The 17,438-nt window shown below is 38.7% G+C and overlaps 1 protein-coding gene across 6 annotated transcripts in view; it reads right to left on the bottom strand.

Annotated features, from left to right (window-relative positions):
- sdk1a (sidekick cell adhesion molecule 1a) overlaps nucleotides 1-17,438 on the bottom strand; it is a 342,555-nt gene that overhangs the window by 43,944 nt on the left and 281,173 nt on the right. For all 6 annotated transcript variants that reach the window (XM_058771492.1, XM_058771493.1, XM_058771494.1 and 3 more), the window contains 4 exons: nucleotides 16,582-16,822; nucleotides 14,992-15,107; nucleotides 9,451-9,640; nucleotides 4,322-4,420 (listed from right to left, as the gene is read on the bottom strand). In XM_058771492.1, the coding sequence (XP_058627475.1) occupies nucleotides 4,322-4,420; nucleotides 9,451-9,640; nucleotides 14,992-15,107; nucleotides 16,582-16,822 (646 nt within the window). The remainder of the gene's footprint in view (nucleotides 1-4,321; nucleotides 4,421-9,450; nucleotides 9,641-14,991; nucleotides 15,108-16,581; nucleotides 16,823-17,438) is intronic.

Raw genomic sequence — 17,438 nt, 5'->3', positions numbered from 1 at the left:
TTGAAACGTGCAGTGCTCATATTTATTTATAGCCTTTTGAAGTTTAATCGTCACATTAAGCTGTATCGCGATTCTGGTCTATACCCAAATTTAAGACCTCTTGAAAACATAAACAAGACTTTCTTGTACAATTTAATACTTTTTATGACCTTAAATTTGATACAAGTACTGTAAATGTGAGACATTTAAAGACTTTTTAAGGACCCGCGGGAACCCTGCTGTCCATCTGCATCGTGTCCGAGGGAATGACACGTCTTGCAAACCGCCAGCAAAACAAATGATAACATTATCGGGAAACATGTTGAAAATGGAATGTGTGGGCAGAGCTTGACCGTGGGAGAGACGGAACATTATTCAACCGTCTATTTATCTTTCGGGATGCTTGCACTGCATGCTGGCCCCCTTGGGCTGTGCAAAACGAAATTAGGCCATCCCACATTGTGAATCTGCAGCACTTGGGGGCTGCCATTTCATCCTAATGTCCACTTCAGCCATGAGGGGCAGTGGAAAATCACATACATTCATCCCCCAACACACACACACACACACACACTCTCTTCCCAGTTACTTCCATGCCAGTGTCTATATTTCTAGAGACACGGAGAGTACTGTGGGCAAAAGCAGCCCGTTTGTGTGGCTCCGACGGGCTTTGACCCGTGCATTGTTTATTAGGGCTTTGCTTTTGGGAAAGGGTTTCCACTGTGAGGGCATCGGCCCATGTGATTGGTTAGGTCACAACCCCACAAACTCCTGCAGCTCTATTTTCCTCATTCATTGCCCAGTCATTACCGGTCCTGCAGCGGCCAGCAAAAACACTCACAAGGGCAGTGCCTCGGCAGAAACGGCAGGAAAGCCCAGCGCTCCGCCACTGAATCTCAGCAAGCGGTGTTCTCATCAACACTGACTTTTAATACATTTCCTTTCTTTGAGATGCCTCTTTTTATTTTGGATATTATAAAAGCCATTTGTCCAATTAAGATATTCTGTATTTTTTTCATTTTTATCTGAAAAAGTATTTTTAAAAAAACATATCTGCTGTCAAGTTAATGTGTGCAATTTTTGTGCCATTAACATCACCCAAAAAAAAAAAAAACACTGAATCTCGGCTTTCTCACTAAAAGTGGCATTCAATGCATTTCCTTTTTTCAAGACGTCTCTTTTTATTTTGGACATTATGAAAGCCATGTGTTTAATTAAAATGTTCTGTATTTTGCAAAATAGACAAAGTAGACAGAAAATAATGTATATTGATAATAAAATAAATATTACAAATATTTTTCCAAAAAGGTTTAACATAACTACAGTGTTTTGTTTTTGATAATGACACAAAAATTGCACACACACACACACACACACACACACACACACACACACACACACAAAATGAAACAACAACAAAAACAGTAAGCGGCATTCTCATCAACATCTGCTTTCAATGCATTTCCTTTCTTCAAGATGAAGCAAAGTAGAGGCATGCCGGGAAATCTCGTTTCTGTCTTTGAAAGAGCTCTCTCTGTGACTTCAATCCACATAACCAGCATCTCTTGATCTGACAAAGTATGACATGGAAACAGAGTATAAAATAGCACCATGCATGTGGCATGTTCGTCTGAGAGCGCTGCGGTGTTGATGTAATTAACCAGGTTCCGCTGGAGGGGGCTGCGCCTGCCTTTACATCTATTTAGCTTATGTTCACAACACATGTCTGAGCTCCGGTTCGATTTAGCATGTCATTTTCTGCACAGTTCCTCGGTCAAACCCTCCTGTTTTTTGTGTTTGAGTGAAGCGGTTGGAGTCAGATTAAGCGCAACTATTCGATCTGCTGCAAAATCCAAAGCAAACTCCCATTCCCAGCCACGGACTTTAACGGTCAGGTTTGCAGACGCTTCTGGGAACACACAACACAGTTTTCAGCGGCTTTGAAAACGGGATTACATTTAGGCTTTGCTGTAAACAAAAGTCTCTGCTGGAAAATCCAGCATAAGCTGGTAGCTGTTTTTTTTTTTGGAACATGGTAGCTGGTTTCTAAATGGTCTAAACTTGCATTAGCTGGTGCAAGATGGTAGACGTGTGGCTCTCAAAGTGAGTGGTGCATTGTAGAGAGAGACGTCCATACTTCACTTACAAACATCAAACGTAGCATTAGTTCTGGCTAGTCAAGCTTGCATCAGCTGACTCAGCTGATCCCCATCTACCTATAGGGATACGACACCTATCTAAGCATCCATACTGTATATAAGGTCCCTCAGTTTATCAGCAGTTTTCTCATTGCTCAATAGCTAATTACCCTCCTCCATCCCCTACTCCTCCTCTCTCAGTCAGGATCCAGCCTTCTGATTCTCCTTTGAATCAGACTAATTCTAAAATGTACAAAAATTACTGAACTTTAACGATATCTGCATACTTTCGCTGGTTCTGTTCTGTTTACCCTGAGGGGTTATCACTGCTCTCCCTGCTCTCATCCATGCTAGGCTGCATGGATGCGCAGGGAGTTCTTGCCCAGAACAGAACCATACCGCCAATCCAACCTGTATGCTAATTGTCAATCATCTTTGACGATAGTGGTCCTGACAGAAATGTAAATATACTGTGCTGACAAGAGATGTGAGAACATGTGAGATGCATTATTTTGAGCGAATATGACTCAAATGTTGGACTTATTTGCAAAGCAAGCATATAAATTTAGAAGACTTGAAAACTACACACAAATCATCACTTTTATCGGACTTTTGGAGCTTGACAGTTGCAATCACCATGTTGTGTTCTGTGTTCTTTTTTTTTCCAGCAAAATACACAAAAAACTATGCAAGACTATTTTTTCCCCAAAAACTTTTAAGATAACTGATATGTTAACTTAACTATGACGAGCTAAAGTTTTGCCATTAACATCACCAAATAATGATCTTTTGTTGGCCAGATATGATGGACGATATTTTCCAACAAACAAAGCAATGTTTTGATAGCACTACAGAGATACTGTTTACACTTTTTGGGGGACAACAGCTAATGACCAGCTAATGACCGCCTTAGAGCAGCTAGAAACCAGCTCCCATGTTCCAGAAAACACAGCTATAGCATATATAAACTGCATTTTTCAACAGGGATTTACAAGACTTCTGGGTAAACAGTCATGCTGTGCCACATTCCAAACTAAAATGAAGCGTGCATATGCTTTCAGTCTCATTTTTCTACAGTATACAAACCATAACAAAGTCTCAATTTTCCCCAAACATCATCAAAATGGTTAAACTGGCCTCATTTTATTCAAAATTAATGCTTTGTGAATAGGATTCTATCAACAAATGTGTTCGGATCTCATCTTTGCATCGCTGAAATTGCGTGTATTCTTCTCCGGTGTGATTTGCACAGGCAGCATGATTTGGCAGGCGGCTGTTCTGAGCTTCATTCACTTGAGGTGTTAGTCAGACTAATCTCATTAAAACGCAGAGATTTTCTCCTCTCCGGCTCCTTCTTCCCGTATGAGGAATTAGTCTCAGGTGCACGGTGACATGGCTTCATTCACAGAGCGGAGGAAAGAAACAGGCTCTGCTCTGAGCCAGATACTGCCAGTCCAATGCATTTCACACTCTCATGTAGGCCAGATCAAGCACTGAGGAGACTGTTTTTAATGTGAGGTGAAGGACATGAAAGCAGCTTTCCACTTGCATCCTGGCTACATGGGTCAGCCGTGACCATTCTCACGAGAAGAATGGCAATATATTTAAAAAATGCACAAAAAACGAATTATTCAACTGAATCAGTCAAACTGACTTAGCAAATCAGACTGAATACATACATAGGATCAGTCTGAATCATGGACTAAATTAGTCTGACAAATCACTTCCTAGGTGAATGGTCTTGGATTATTTGCTCACAGAATCGTAGGTTCTGTTTTTGGACATGTTTTTAGAATTATTTGATTAACAGAATTTTCAAGAAAACAACATCAATTCTTATTGACACCAGAACAGTAGTGGGTAACACTTTAGAATAGGGAACACATATTCACTATTCCTGAACAAACTCCTAATTTGCTGCTTATTAATAGTAAATTAAATTTAGGTATGGGGTGGATTAAGCGATCTAAAATATGGTCATGCAGAATAAGGCATTAATATGTTCTTTATTAGTACTAATAAACAGCTAATATGCTAGGAATATGCATGCTAATAAGCAACTAGTTAATAGTGAGAATTGGTTCTTAAAATAAAGTGTTACCCAGTAGTGTAATAACACGATAACAATATGTTGTGAAAAAAGGCAAAATCTCAGTTTGTTCTACAGTGTATCATGGAAGGAATTGACCTATTATTTCTCTTACCCATAATTATGCCATTGGGGTCCACAGGGGGCTGCCAGACCACCCTCACTTCTGTCAGACGCACCTCCGGGAACACAAGTCTCATAGGTGGTCCGGGAACTATTGAAGGGGAAAAGGAGAGGCCAAAGATGAGATTGTATCATTACATGACTCCTGCAGTAATTACAACACCTATATACCATATAGAACTCTAAAGCTTTGTCTTGAATTACAGCCGAACCACAAGCCCAAATCAGAGAGCTTTAATAGAGGTTATTTAGCTTTCAAAGCAGAAGCAGCAGCAGCCCTCCGAGACAGCCTCTGAAATGGTATTTACGTCAGGATAAGGTCATTATAAAAAAATCTGGTTTGAAAAGGACAACAACAACAAAAAAATATAACATTCATAAGAAGACAAAAACATAAGGGATGCGGAGAAAAAGAGACAGTTATGACAGCACTCAAACTGTGGCAGTTTAATGAACATATTCCAGATTACATCTCATCAGTGGATAAAGTCAGCTGTTTCCATCTGTAAGTGTGAACGCTCACGTTCCATCCATCTGTGCACAGAAATACTGTTCTCTGATCCGCTTTACCATAAAAATAATGTGAAGTCTGCATGAATAATGAGAGTGTTGCATTAGGGGTTGGTTGCATGGTGCCACTGAGAGGTTACCGGGGAGTTTTAGGTGGTTGTCAGGGTGTTGCTATGTGGCTGCTAAGAAGTTCTGAGTGGTTGTCAGCATGTTGCTATAGTATGTAGTAGCTAGGATATTGTGGGTGTTTGCCAGGGATTTGCTAGAATGTTGTAAGTAGTTGTCAATGTGTTGCTATGCAGTTGCAAACGTTATCTGAAAGGTTGTTAACACAATGTTACAGTGTTATGGGTGATTGCCAGATTTTTGCTATTATATGTAATTTCTTGAGATGTTCCCAGAGGTTGTTAGCACATTACTGCAGAATGTGGTTGCCAGGGTGTTGTGGGTGGTTGTCGATGTGTTGCTATGTAATTTCTTGAGATGTTCTAACTGGTTGTTAGCACATTACTACAGAATGTGGTTGCTATGGTTGTGGATGGTTGTCAAGTTGTCTCTATGAGGTTGCAAAAGTGATCTGAGTGGTTGTTTGCACAATGTGAGTGTGTTATGAGTGGTTGCCAAATGGAATGTGGTTGCTAGGGTGTTGTTATATCATTTCTAGAGATGTTTTAAGTGGTTGATAGCACATTACTACAGAATGTGGTTGCTAGGGTTTTGTGGTTGGTTTCCAGGGTGTTGCCATGTGGTTGTTAAGGTGGACTCTAGAAATTACTCTACAAGCCATGCAATTTGAAGTATAATTCATATGCACGAGTTACATGGCAAAGTCTACTTAGTGTGTGTGGTTTGTTAATTCAAATCTGCTCTAGCAAACAGTACTAATGATTAGCTGTTGGCCAGCGAGCTGCAAAATCTGGTCGTTCTCCCCTTAGACTTTGTCGTCTTGTCCTTGACCAGAGTATTTAGATCCATGCTGGTCCATGAGTGCTGCCACATGGCACTCCTTCTCACTCTACCCCTCCTAAAGTGGGCCATCACTAAGTCACATGCTCCACTAGATGAGCAGAGCTCTATCATTGTATGTTAAGACTGAAGGGAAACATTGCCAAGGGGCGATCTGTTGCCTACAAGAGGAGACCAATGATGACTGGAGGATGTAATGACTGTTGCGCCCTACTCTGAAGGACACAGTGTGCCACTGCTGCTAAAAGAGGGCTCTGCTAAAGGCCTTGATTAAGGGGGATGTTTCCTTCACCTGCTGGTGCGTCTCACCTCTAAACATACACACTTTCCCCTCTCTCCAAGGCATCTGTGACAGGCCTATACATCCACTAACAGGACACCTGTGGAGCGACAGATAACATGGAGGGAATCCAATAACAGTGGTGGGCCAGTGCTGTGCCTGAGGTAAACACACACACACATAAGCAGGAAACGACACCGCTGCTGTGTTGTACGCGAATTGCCGTGCTGTACAAATGCGGAACAAACACAATCAACGTTGTCTCTCGACCACTTCCTTATTTCTCTCTGGATTCCCCCAGTCGATGCGGTCGGTTAGGCGGATTCTATGTTTCATTTCCTGGACATTAAGGAACTTATAAATCTAACACATCTGACAGCGATTTGATTTGTATTGCTTTTTGCAGTCATAGTGTGTGGGACCATAGGGACATATGTCCACAAAAAGAAGCTCTTACAGTACAGCGTGCTTTTCCCAAGATGCCTCTTTCTCTTGCCAATGTATTGCTAACATTCATCATCCTGCTATCAGCCCTCCGTGAGCCACAAGGCTTATATGGAGATTACACGCACATGAGGAGTCTTTTAACTACTTATGATGCGCGACTCATGACTCGAGTGCATTTACTCGGCGTGAACCTACAATTAGAAAATCCGTTTATTAATTACTTCTTTAAGCGAGTCACTAATAAACATACTTTCCTGCCAATCTTTTCAGAGACGTGCGAACACTAACGACTTTAAGGCACGCTAATCTAATCGCAGTGCAAAAAAGAAACGTCCAATTTGCTGTTCGCTTTGCTGATACGGCTCTGATTAAATCCAATTACAGGATGTTTAGGTTTGCAGACAAAAGCCAGAATGATCACTTGTGTCCGGCCGAAACAGGATGGACGGCCCGTAGCATCTCCAACCCCCTGCGTACGGCGTCCGGGGCCTGGATAAAATGCTGCTGTACCATCAGTCCTTAATGAGGTCTGTTCTGGAGGGGAATTTAAAAGGCAAACACACAGATAATTGCTGCCAAGGTCGAGTGAGCACAGACGGGGGGACATGCTGCCTGGGCCCTGCGCTTCCATCATAAAAGTGCGGCGGTGAAATGGCCCGAGCTCTCCACGTCTGTCAAGGGGGAGCTCCATTTACAGCCACGTTTAAAAGAGTCCTGTTATCTCTTATTCAGAGAGCAGCACAGAGCTGACCGCGGGCGTGCAGACTCCATTAATGTGACTCTGTAGACGGCTGGATTAAGGGCTGACCCCTGTATTTCACATAGTGGGCTTCTTTAAATGGCTCTCACAAGCTGGGGGAAAAGGCTTCTATCGCTATCCCCCATGACGTCCTCTCTTGTGATAAGATTTTGGGTTTGTGAAGCAAGCTAAACTGCACAATATGTGATTCAGTAATAGTGTTGTTTTAGCTTATGATTTGTAATATTTACATTAACAGTACCATAAACACAAATGACATGATCCAGACGTGCACTGTAAAAAGTGATAAGTTGACTTAAAAAAAATTGAGGAAACCCGTCGCCTTAAAATTATTAAGTAAATAATAATAATAAAAAAAAGTTAAGTGAACTTGACAATTCATTTTATCCTCAGTTTTTTAAAGTTAAGTCAACTTATCACTTTTTACAGTGTGCAAACATATCCAGACTAATATATTTACAGCATTTACACCTTGAGATGATAGATAGATAGATAGTCTTAGTCCCCTAGTCTTAGTCTTGCATGTGTGGTTTACAGTCTAGTTCAATAATATATTTTATTCCTCCTTTTCCACTGAGATATCTAGATAAAAAAAATAATTTCTAAGTAAAGAACTCATGGCAGATGGTTTATATTTAATATTACTTTTCCAAGTATAACATGCTTGAATGAATTAAATCAGTTTGAACATGAGATACATTACAATTCAGCACTTCATATGTGCACTCTATATTGCTTTATCTGACAAATCTCATGGTACACTGAGTATATCAGTTGTTTCTCTGGAACAGCCTTGAGGGGGGCCTTATTTGTGCCATTTCCCAAAAACATATTTCTGCTTTAGTCTGTCCCTTATGGCCATGTTGGCTGTATAGCAATCACATAAGAGTGCATTAGTTCCAACTGTTATCTGTCTTTAATCCTGACCGGAGTGAATCACTGTTGTAATGGACAGCAAACTATCATACCTCACTTCTGAAAGCTTTCATTCCTCAAATTCCACAGCCAGCCCTTCAAAGTCTATTCAAGTTGCAGTCCATAAAGTAAACATTTGGAGGCCATCCTTGCCAAGGGAGCTTGTGCTGTCTGTATTGGTTTACCTGTCTATACCAAATCTAGTCTTAAAAAAGACAGGGAGCGAATCAACTAAGCGAACACAAAAGCACAGAATGTACACTAAAAACAAATGAAGCATCAAAGGCTATAGAGGACCTTCAAAAAAAGTGTCTGAAAGAGCTTAAGACTAAATGCCATTTCATCTTTTTTATTCTATAAAATCCAAGGCCACATCAATCTGTGCACTCTTCGTGCGCAGAGCAAATGCCCATTACTCATGACAGCCCATAAACTTACACTGCTTGGTCAAGGAGCGTGCACATAAAACAGAGTTACAGCATTAAAGGGATACTTCATCCAAAAATGAAAATATGGTCATTATTCATCCTCATGGGTTTCAAACCCGTATGACTGTCTCTCTTGGAACAAAAATTAAATACTGTATTTGGAAAATTCTTAAGGTGGGCTTTTTTTAAAACAATGACAGTTCACAAATAACACACACACAAAAAAACACCTTACAAGTCTTCTGAGGCCACACAATTCATATGAGGAACAAAACAAATTTAAGTTATTAATAATGTTCCCCAGCAATTTGCTGAGAACTGTTGACAGTTGAACCCATATTTGTGAATGAATCAGTCCAATTTGTGAACCAACTGGTTTATTGAAAAGAACAGGGTCAAAATGTATTCAGTGATTTTGATTCTCAAGTTCAACTCACTGATTCAAGCATTTTTTACACTGAGGAAAAAGATTATCAGATAATAATATTTTATATTTCAATCTGTTCCTCACACATAGCTTTGGTGTGGCATCAGAAGATATTGCACAAAAGTTGATGACTTCTTTTAAGATGCTCTTTGGTGTTTTTTGTCGTTTTTGCAGCCTGATGAACAGATGAGGTGACTATGAACTGTTGTTGATGAGCTGCATTAAAAATAATTTTATGTTCCAAAAAAAAATTAAAAAAAGAGCATACAGTTTTGGAATGACATGAAAGTGGGTAAATAATGACAGAATTTTTGGAGAAGTATTCCTTTAAACTCGCTGTGTGGTCATTAAATTGAATCTCAGTGATGAAACATGAAAGGTTGCTCACCATCATCCTTGGTCCTCTCCAAGACTGGGGGGCTGCTGAGCTGCCCATCTCCAATTCGTGTGAAAGCCAAAACTTGGATTTCATACTGGACGTATTTACGCAGGTTCCTTAGTAAGACCGATTGCGTCAGGTTGCCTTTAACCACGTTCACCTGTGCCTCCGAATCTGAGTCTTTCTCTTTGTACATAACCTGAAAAAATAAGTATATTAAGCATGGTTATAGTTCACATAACTGTTGTGTGATTATGTGATTGTGCCAGACGTTAACTTAAGATCACATTAATTACAAACACAGGGATAGCTGTTAGTAAGGCTGAATGGCATGAGGTTTGTTCCTCTGGGTCCAATGTTCAGCAGGCTGCTGTTTTTTTTTGTTTTTTTTTTCGCGTCATAAAGCCTCCTGCCTTAATTACTGTTGACTTTAAACCAGAGAGGCTTTTCTGAACATATGGGCGCACATCCAGATCTAACTGCAAATATTTGTCCTTCCGCATGGGTCAGACTTTCAATTAATTCATTAATAAACCTTTTCATTACTTAAAATGAAAATGAAACGGTACTGGAACAAACACTAACTGCTTTATAGGGCTTCTAAGAGAAAAAGAAAAGTGCATAAAATGTTCAAAGGATAATATCAAACTTAAAAAAATCCTTGATTTTTCCTTTTATTTTTCATCATATGGCCCCATATTTCAACACTGCAAAAATATTTTTTCACATCTTTTCACACCGAGGATAACTGAGGGACACATACGCAACTATTACCAAATGTTCAAACACTCACCGATGCTCCAGAAGGAAAAACGATGCATTAAGAGCCAGGGGTGTAAACTTTTGAACAGAATTAAGATATACATTATTTTTTATTTTGCCTTAATATCATATTTGTTCATTTAGTACTGCCCTTCAGAAGCTACAGAAGATACTTACATGTTTCCCAGAAGACAAAATAAGCTCAATTTACTCTTATCAACAAATTCAAAAAGTTTTCACCTTAATGCGTTGTTTTCCTTCTGGAGCACCCGTGAGATTTTGAACTTTTTGTAATAGTTGCATGTAAGTCTCTCAGTTGTCCTCAGTGCAAAAAAATGGATCTCAAAATCATACAGTAATTTTTGGAAAGGGTTCAAATTAGGGATGTCAATTTTTGATCATTCCCATAATCGATCGTCGTTCAAATGAAAGATCAATTAATCGATTAATCGTTAACCTTAATACTGCAAAATGCATCTATTGCAGTGGCATATAGTCACTGGCATGACAGGAAGTGCAAATGCCACAACGCCAGCTTCCAAACCCAAATGAAAGGGGTTTTTAGTATAATTAAAAGACTAGTAGCAGGATTGTAAAATGAATAGATGTGATTATGATCATTTGATAAAATGAAGAGAGCATGTTTTCTGTGATTACCATGTTGAAGGACTTTGTATTGTTTCTATTTTAATCTACTTTTAAAGTTTGGATCACATTAAAAGCATAATTTGTACATTAGTGAATTATTTTTGCAAAAGATCCGGCCCCATCACCGCCACTGACAGCCGTTTGTACGTGTTTTGCACACCAGCTGCACACACCCCAAAATTAAGTTACTTAAAGGGTTAGTTCACCCAAAAATAAAAATTAGTCTATGTTTTACTCACCCTCGAGGCATCCTAGGTGTATATGACTTTCTTCTTTCAGATGAATCCAATCGGAGTTACAGTATATTCAAAATTGTCCTAGCTCTTTTAAGCTCTATAATGGCATGGTCGGCTGTTTTTGTTCAACAGTGTAAATGTAGTCAAATAAAGAGCACGCATCCATATTAAAACGTGCCTCACACAGCTCTGGGGGGTGAATAAAGGCCTCCTGTAGCGAATCAATGCGTTTTTGTAAGACAATTATCCACATTTTTCTCACTTCTGCTAACTGTCGTACGCGGAAGCGTTCTGGCAGATGACATAGGACGTATGCCTAGCGTAAGCACCGGAGAATCGTGACGAACGTGGAAGCGCAACGGAGAGAGAACAAAACAAAACGCCGGTCACAAATTAGAAGCACAAAACGAGGATCTGTAAAGAAAATGTCAGAGGATTTCAATATAAGCCAAAAGTTTTCCTTTGGTAAAGTAAGGAAACTTTACTTCCTTTGCTCCTATAAACAAATGTTGGTTTTTGCAAGACTCACATGCACATGCGCTGTGCTAGCGTCCTACGTCATCCGCCGGAAAGACAGTCTCTTGTGAACGCGTGTACAACAGATAGCGGAAGTTACACAAAACTGTTTATCTCGTTTTAATTATGGATATTTTTTTTCTAAAACGCATCGATTCGCTACAGGAGGCCTTTATTCACCCCCCAGAGCTGTGTGAGGCACGTTTTAATATGGATGCGTGCTCTTTATTTGACTACATTTACACTGTTGAGCAAAAACAGCCGACCATGCCATTATAGAGCTTGAAAGGACAATTTTGAATATAACTCCGATTGGATTCATCTGAATGAAGAAAGTCATATACACCTAGGATGCCTTGAGGGTGAGTAAAACATGGACTAATTTTCAATTTTGGGTGAACTAACCCTTTAATTGACCATCGATAGCTTTAATCGATTACATCTCTTGTTGACAATTGATTGATCGTTGGTTAATCGTTGACATCCGTAGTTCAAATACGCAAAATAATTTGTGGGACCAGAAGGAATTTTCTGAAGAAAAGCGCACAGTTTAGCTCTTGTGGACTATAAGTAAATATCTTTTATGTGAAATATCTTATTCAGGTTAGTGCTAAATAAAAAATAACATGCATTTTGTATGATCCCTTTTATTTTGGTAAAATAATTTAATAAATAATGTATGTGTGTGTGTGTGTGTGTGTGTGTGTATATATATATATATATATATATATATACACACTGTAAAAAATCCAATGAACAAAATGTTGGAAGGGCAAAAATATTTAAGTTGAACTAATTTTATTGCTTGGGCTTAGTTGAGAAGACATATTATATTAAGTCTGCACAAATATATTTTAAAAACATTAAATGAATGGTTATTTTCAAATCCATTCAGAATGCTACATGCAGACTAAACTAATAAAAACAAATCCAGCTAACACTGAGATCATTCTGCACGTGTATGCGCCTGAGCGACTTTGCAGGAGAAACAGCGTCGCCATCTTGTCAAGTTCACACGTCAGGTAAGTCCCACTAAATAATTGTAATTTTTTAAGACTAAATTTAACGAGAAAATCATGCAACATTTTTTTGAGTGGACATTTAGAAAGTGTTTTATGAGTTGTATATCCGAAGAAAAGTGGATATAAGACAGTGTATGTCAAGTTCAGGTGTCAGGTAACGGTTAAGTCAATTTTTTTTTTTGACTTCTGGCTCATTTTAAAGATCTAATTGTGAACCGTAGTAATATTTGTAATTGTTTGTTTAGCTTGTTTAGTTTTTTCTTAGTTCATTAAACAAAGTTTAAACTGAATTTTGCAGTTGTATTACAGATGTAATGTTTGTCAACTGGAGCTTTAAAGGGATAGTTCACCCAAAAGTGAAAATTTGCTGTTAATTTACTGACCCTTAGGCCATCCAAGATGTAGGTGACTTTTTTTTTTTCTTTAAGCCTGTATGTTTAGTCTGTATGAAAAATGTTATAAACGGAGATTGTTATTAAATAATGGATATTATGTGTTGTAATGAGTGTTTTTAGTGATTGATAAACGCCAGTTAATAATTTTTAGTAATTTTGTTAAACTATAAAAATATGTTTATGTATTTCCCCAGCAATTTCTTATGATGCCCAAATAATAAATCTTAGTTGAGGTAACATTTAAAACACAGAGTAAACGTTTAAATTTTAATTGACATAACTTGCTGTAGTTTTCTAAATGTTTGACCAATTAAAACATTTTAGTTGAATGGACTATAAAACTAGTTCAGAAAAGGCTGAGCCAACTAAAAAAATAACAATTCAGATAACACTTTGAAGTCAGACATTGACTGAATGTAAAATTTCTGAATGTAATTTTTTAGTGTACATATATATATAAGTGGGGATTTCTTTAAGACTGCAAGGGAAGCTCGGCTTCCCCTATAATGTCAAAAAATTAATGGTCAAATATGTACTATTGTGTTAACATTTTATTGACTAAAAATGCATTAGAACACGTTCATCTCGAAGACAAATTCGTTCAGAATCAGCTACATATAGCAGGTCGCTGACTCGATTTCCTTCTCATACACTCCCGTAGCTTCAGTGTATTTCTCTGTTGAAGCCGAGCGTCCATTGACTTCAATGGGGCTGCTTTGAACTGTTTTTTTCAGTGCTTCGAAACTAGACTGTCATTGGATAAATGCTGCGATTATGTCCCGCCCCCGGACACTCAGCGTCTCTGGGGGTGAATGGAGGAGTGGGCTGGCCTGGACTCCGGGCTTCTGCGTGATGATTGGAGGGTCTGTCGAAAGACTGCATTTCCTTTTGATTGACAGCGATTTTGTACTATAAAAAGTACAAATAGCTGAAGCTATTCAAGCTCAGTCCCATAGCGGCTTTGCACTTGGTTCTTATCAATCATTATAATGTTATGTTTTAATATACATGCTGCTAACTCAGAAATTTAAAGATATGCGAGCAAAAAATGCTCCTGACACTTAGGCAATACAACACGAGCAAGAGTGCTGTTTTTGTTTCGCTTGTGTTCGAATCCAAATTCGTGTTGTCTTGGGCGAATCACTGATTCACTGAGCCACTCATAAAAACAGTGATTTGATTCGCTCCTGAAGGATTCAGCCGTTTTGAAAGAATTGTTTGAATGACTCAGCGATTCTGCCACCTGCTGGCCGTTTTTAAGTTTCCCGTCTAAAAGTAGGCATATTACATTATTTTCCAACATATTTCTATATTCAGAATTTAGTATTTAAAACATTAATCTCATAACATTATTTATGCAATTATAAATACAGTCTAAATGAATAAATAAAAATCTAAATGTCACTTCATGCAGCTTCTGTGCAGTGCTAAGATGAGTTTTGTTTAGATCATTTCATGGATAACAAAAAAGGACTTCAATAACTTGAAAAGGAACGTAGGGCAGAATTTACGTATAAATAAATGGACAATTTTTATGATGTAGGCCGAAAATGAGCTTCCCCTCTTTGAAAGACCAGCAGCCGCCACTGATATATATATATATACATAAATATTACATTGATTTAAGAATAGTATAGTACAGCTGCAAAGGGTAGTTATTATAGGAAATGTCTGGTTTTAATGAAGAATAAAAACAATGCCTCCTCTCCTCAAGAGAAAAAAACCATCAAACCTTTCATGTCATTTCATCATCAAAACACAGTTTAAGGGGTTGATCTTACATGAGAAAAACCTTTATTCACTTCTGAGACGCTTATTATACTGAGCCAAGGGCTCCTTCAGCAGACATTGTTTCAGAGTACCTCAGCGCACTACTTGGCATCAGTCTGAGGTCATTTTCATTTGTGTGAAATCACAACGAATGAAAAAAGACAAAACAACAATGCAGAAGCGATTCTCACGAGTAACCACCTTGTATCCGAGGATGTTGCCGTTCTGCTCGTGCTCAGGAACCGGGCCCCAGGTTACCAGGATGCGACTGGAGCTCATGGCCTCCGCCGTCACATTTTCCGGAGCCCCCGATGGCACTATGCAAACACAGAAAGACAAATCACACACCCTTATCGCACTGTGCCTTAACACACGGCCCTGAGTACTGAGCAAACTCACGTGGATTAGTCACATCTCCAATGTCATAAGGGAAAAAAGAAAGCAAACAGCTTAGCGTGTGAGCAGCAAACAAGAGTTTGAGCGTGAGGAGACCGTGAACAGACCAGTAAAAGATGGCAAACCTTTAACACCAGGCCTCATATCAGACAGCACAGCCAGCCCAGAATGTCTCTACGTGTGGGCTATTAGCCACACAATTATATAATAACTCTCTCCACAGACAAACTTTATTTTCTGATTATGGTCATCCAAGTGCAGCCTTCCAAAGAACTATTTACGTTGAAGTGTGCAATTTCTGATCCACTAGTGGCACCAAATGGAATTGTGATCTGTTTGAGTGAGACAACTAGGTTAGGCATAACAACATTGACTCATTGATTTATTCATCACTTGACCAACTGGATAAGTTTGTGGTGAGATAACCTGATCATCCAAACCCTGGAAGATGGAAAGAGTGTTTAAAACTTGTTTTTACTTGTCATACTAAGGGTTATGGATTTAAGCTCCTCGAATATTGTGGCTTGTTTAGAGGAGGTTGACTATTACTTTTAAGTGATCAGACTTACAATTTTTTACCTAGTGGAAATTTAATTAAATCGGGGAAGAAAAAAACAGTTAGATTTAGTAGTTTCACTAATGTTCAAAAGTTGGGGGTTGTTGAGATTTTTTTACGTTTTTAACAGTCTCTTATGCTCATCAAGTCTAAATCTATTTGATCAAAAATGCAGTAAAACAATAATATTATCAAATAGTATTGCAATTTTTAAATGTACTTTATTCCTGTGATCATTACTCCAGTCTTCAGTGTCACATGATGCTTCAAAAATCATTCTAATATACTGAAATCCTCCATTTCTTTGGGCTCTTTAGACCTACTGCATAGCAATGCCCTGCAAGCAAACCACAAAACCCTAGCATTGTGGTGCTGTCTTTTGCATGTGTAAACATCATTCTCATTGTTTACCAAAAATGTAAACATATTTACAATTCAGTCTGATATCACCAGTGACACAGAAATGACACACTTCACCTTTAAATAGCATATTTTTGAAGTTTACGCTGCAGCCATTTGGGGCCATAAATCTTTCTTGAGTGTATCTTGCAGGGAGCAATGGTAAAGATAAGTAGCGACATCAGGCAGCCAATCACCTGGCTTCTTATCTGCAGTGTAGGCATGCATTCAGAACAGCTCTCGAGTCAGACAGAGTAAGTGTGCTGTGAGGGGCTGTTATGGTGATCACATAAAGGAAATAAAATTTCAATCTGCAAACTACCTATTTACATTTGAGAACATGATTATCCTGAGAATGAAAATTTCAAGATGCTCCCTCTGCATCACTATGTCCCATGGGGTTCATCAACCCATATTAGTATCCGACTGGGTGTCCTCACCTGACTCACGCGTGCGTCCCTTCACAGGCTCACTCCAGGGTCCGGGGCCTATGGAATTAAAGGCCTGAATCTGCAGCTGGTATTCGGTCCACTCCTCCAGACCCTCCAGGGTGATCTCCCTCTCCAGCCTGTCGTTCACCAATCGTGTGCTGGCCTCACCACCCCGCAGGTCTGCTCGCAACACTCTGACCCTGTAGCCCACGCTCTCCGGGTTTCCATTGTACTCGGTCTCTGGCAGTGGCTGCGGGGAAACATCACTCTTGTTAGAAGTCAACAGAATTACTGACAGAGATGTTCCTTCAAATAAGAGTGTTTTCATTTCATCAGCGGTAATGAAGATGAGGAAAAAAAGATACATTTTAATGAACACATGCAGTAGATGCTAAATGACAAGAAAAAAACAGACTGCAAGACATTAATAATGAACTAACGATGTCTTTTGCAGTGGAAAAATCTGGAAAATTTTAATAATTCAATACTGAACCACTTATATAAGATTAATTATCTGTATTCATGAAGGTAATGATATACCTTTTGACACATGGTGACGAGACTGAAGAGTTTTCACAAGATATATTTTGGTTTTAGCAACAAAACTTTTGTATATTCATACATATTTCAATTAATAAATGTTTAGGTTGTTATGGTAATTTTATATTAAACTGCCAGTCAAAAGTTTGGGGTCTGAAAGTTTTTTTTTTATTAATAATTTCATTCAATGAGAATACATTAATTTGATGTAAAGTGAGAGTGAAGACATTTATTATGTCTTAAATAAGTCGATATTTATTAAGATTTCTATTTCAAACAAATGCTGTTTCTTGAACATTTTAATCATTAAAGAATTCTGAAAAAAA

This window comes from Onychostoma macrolepis, chromosome 03 (genome assembly GCF_012432095.1).
Source record: "Onychostoma macrolepis isolate SWU-2019 chromosome 03, ASM1243209v1, whole genome shotgun sequence".
In the NCBI taxonomy this organism is placed as follows: Eukaryota; Metazoa; Chordata; class Actinopteri; order Cypriniformes; family Cyprinidae; genus Onychostoma; species Onychostoma macrolepis.
The sequence above is the reverse complement of the archived record's forward strand: the minus strand, read 5'-3'. Positions and strand labels throughout refer to the sequence as shown.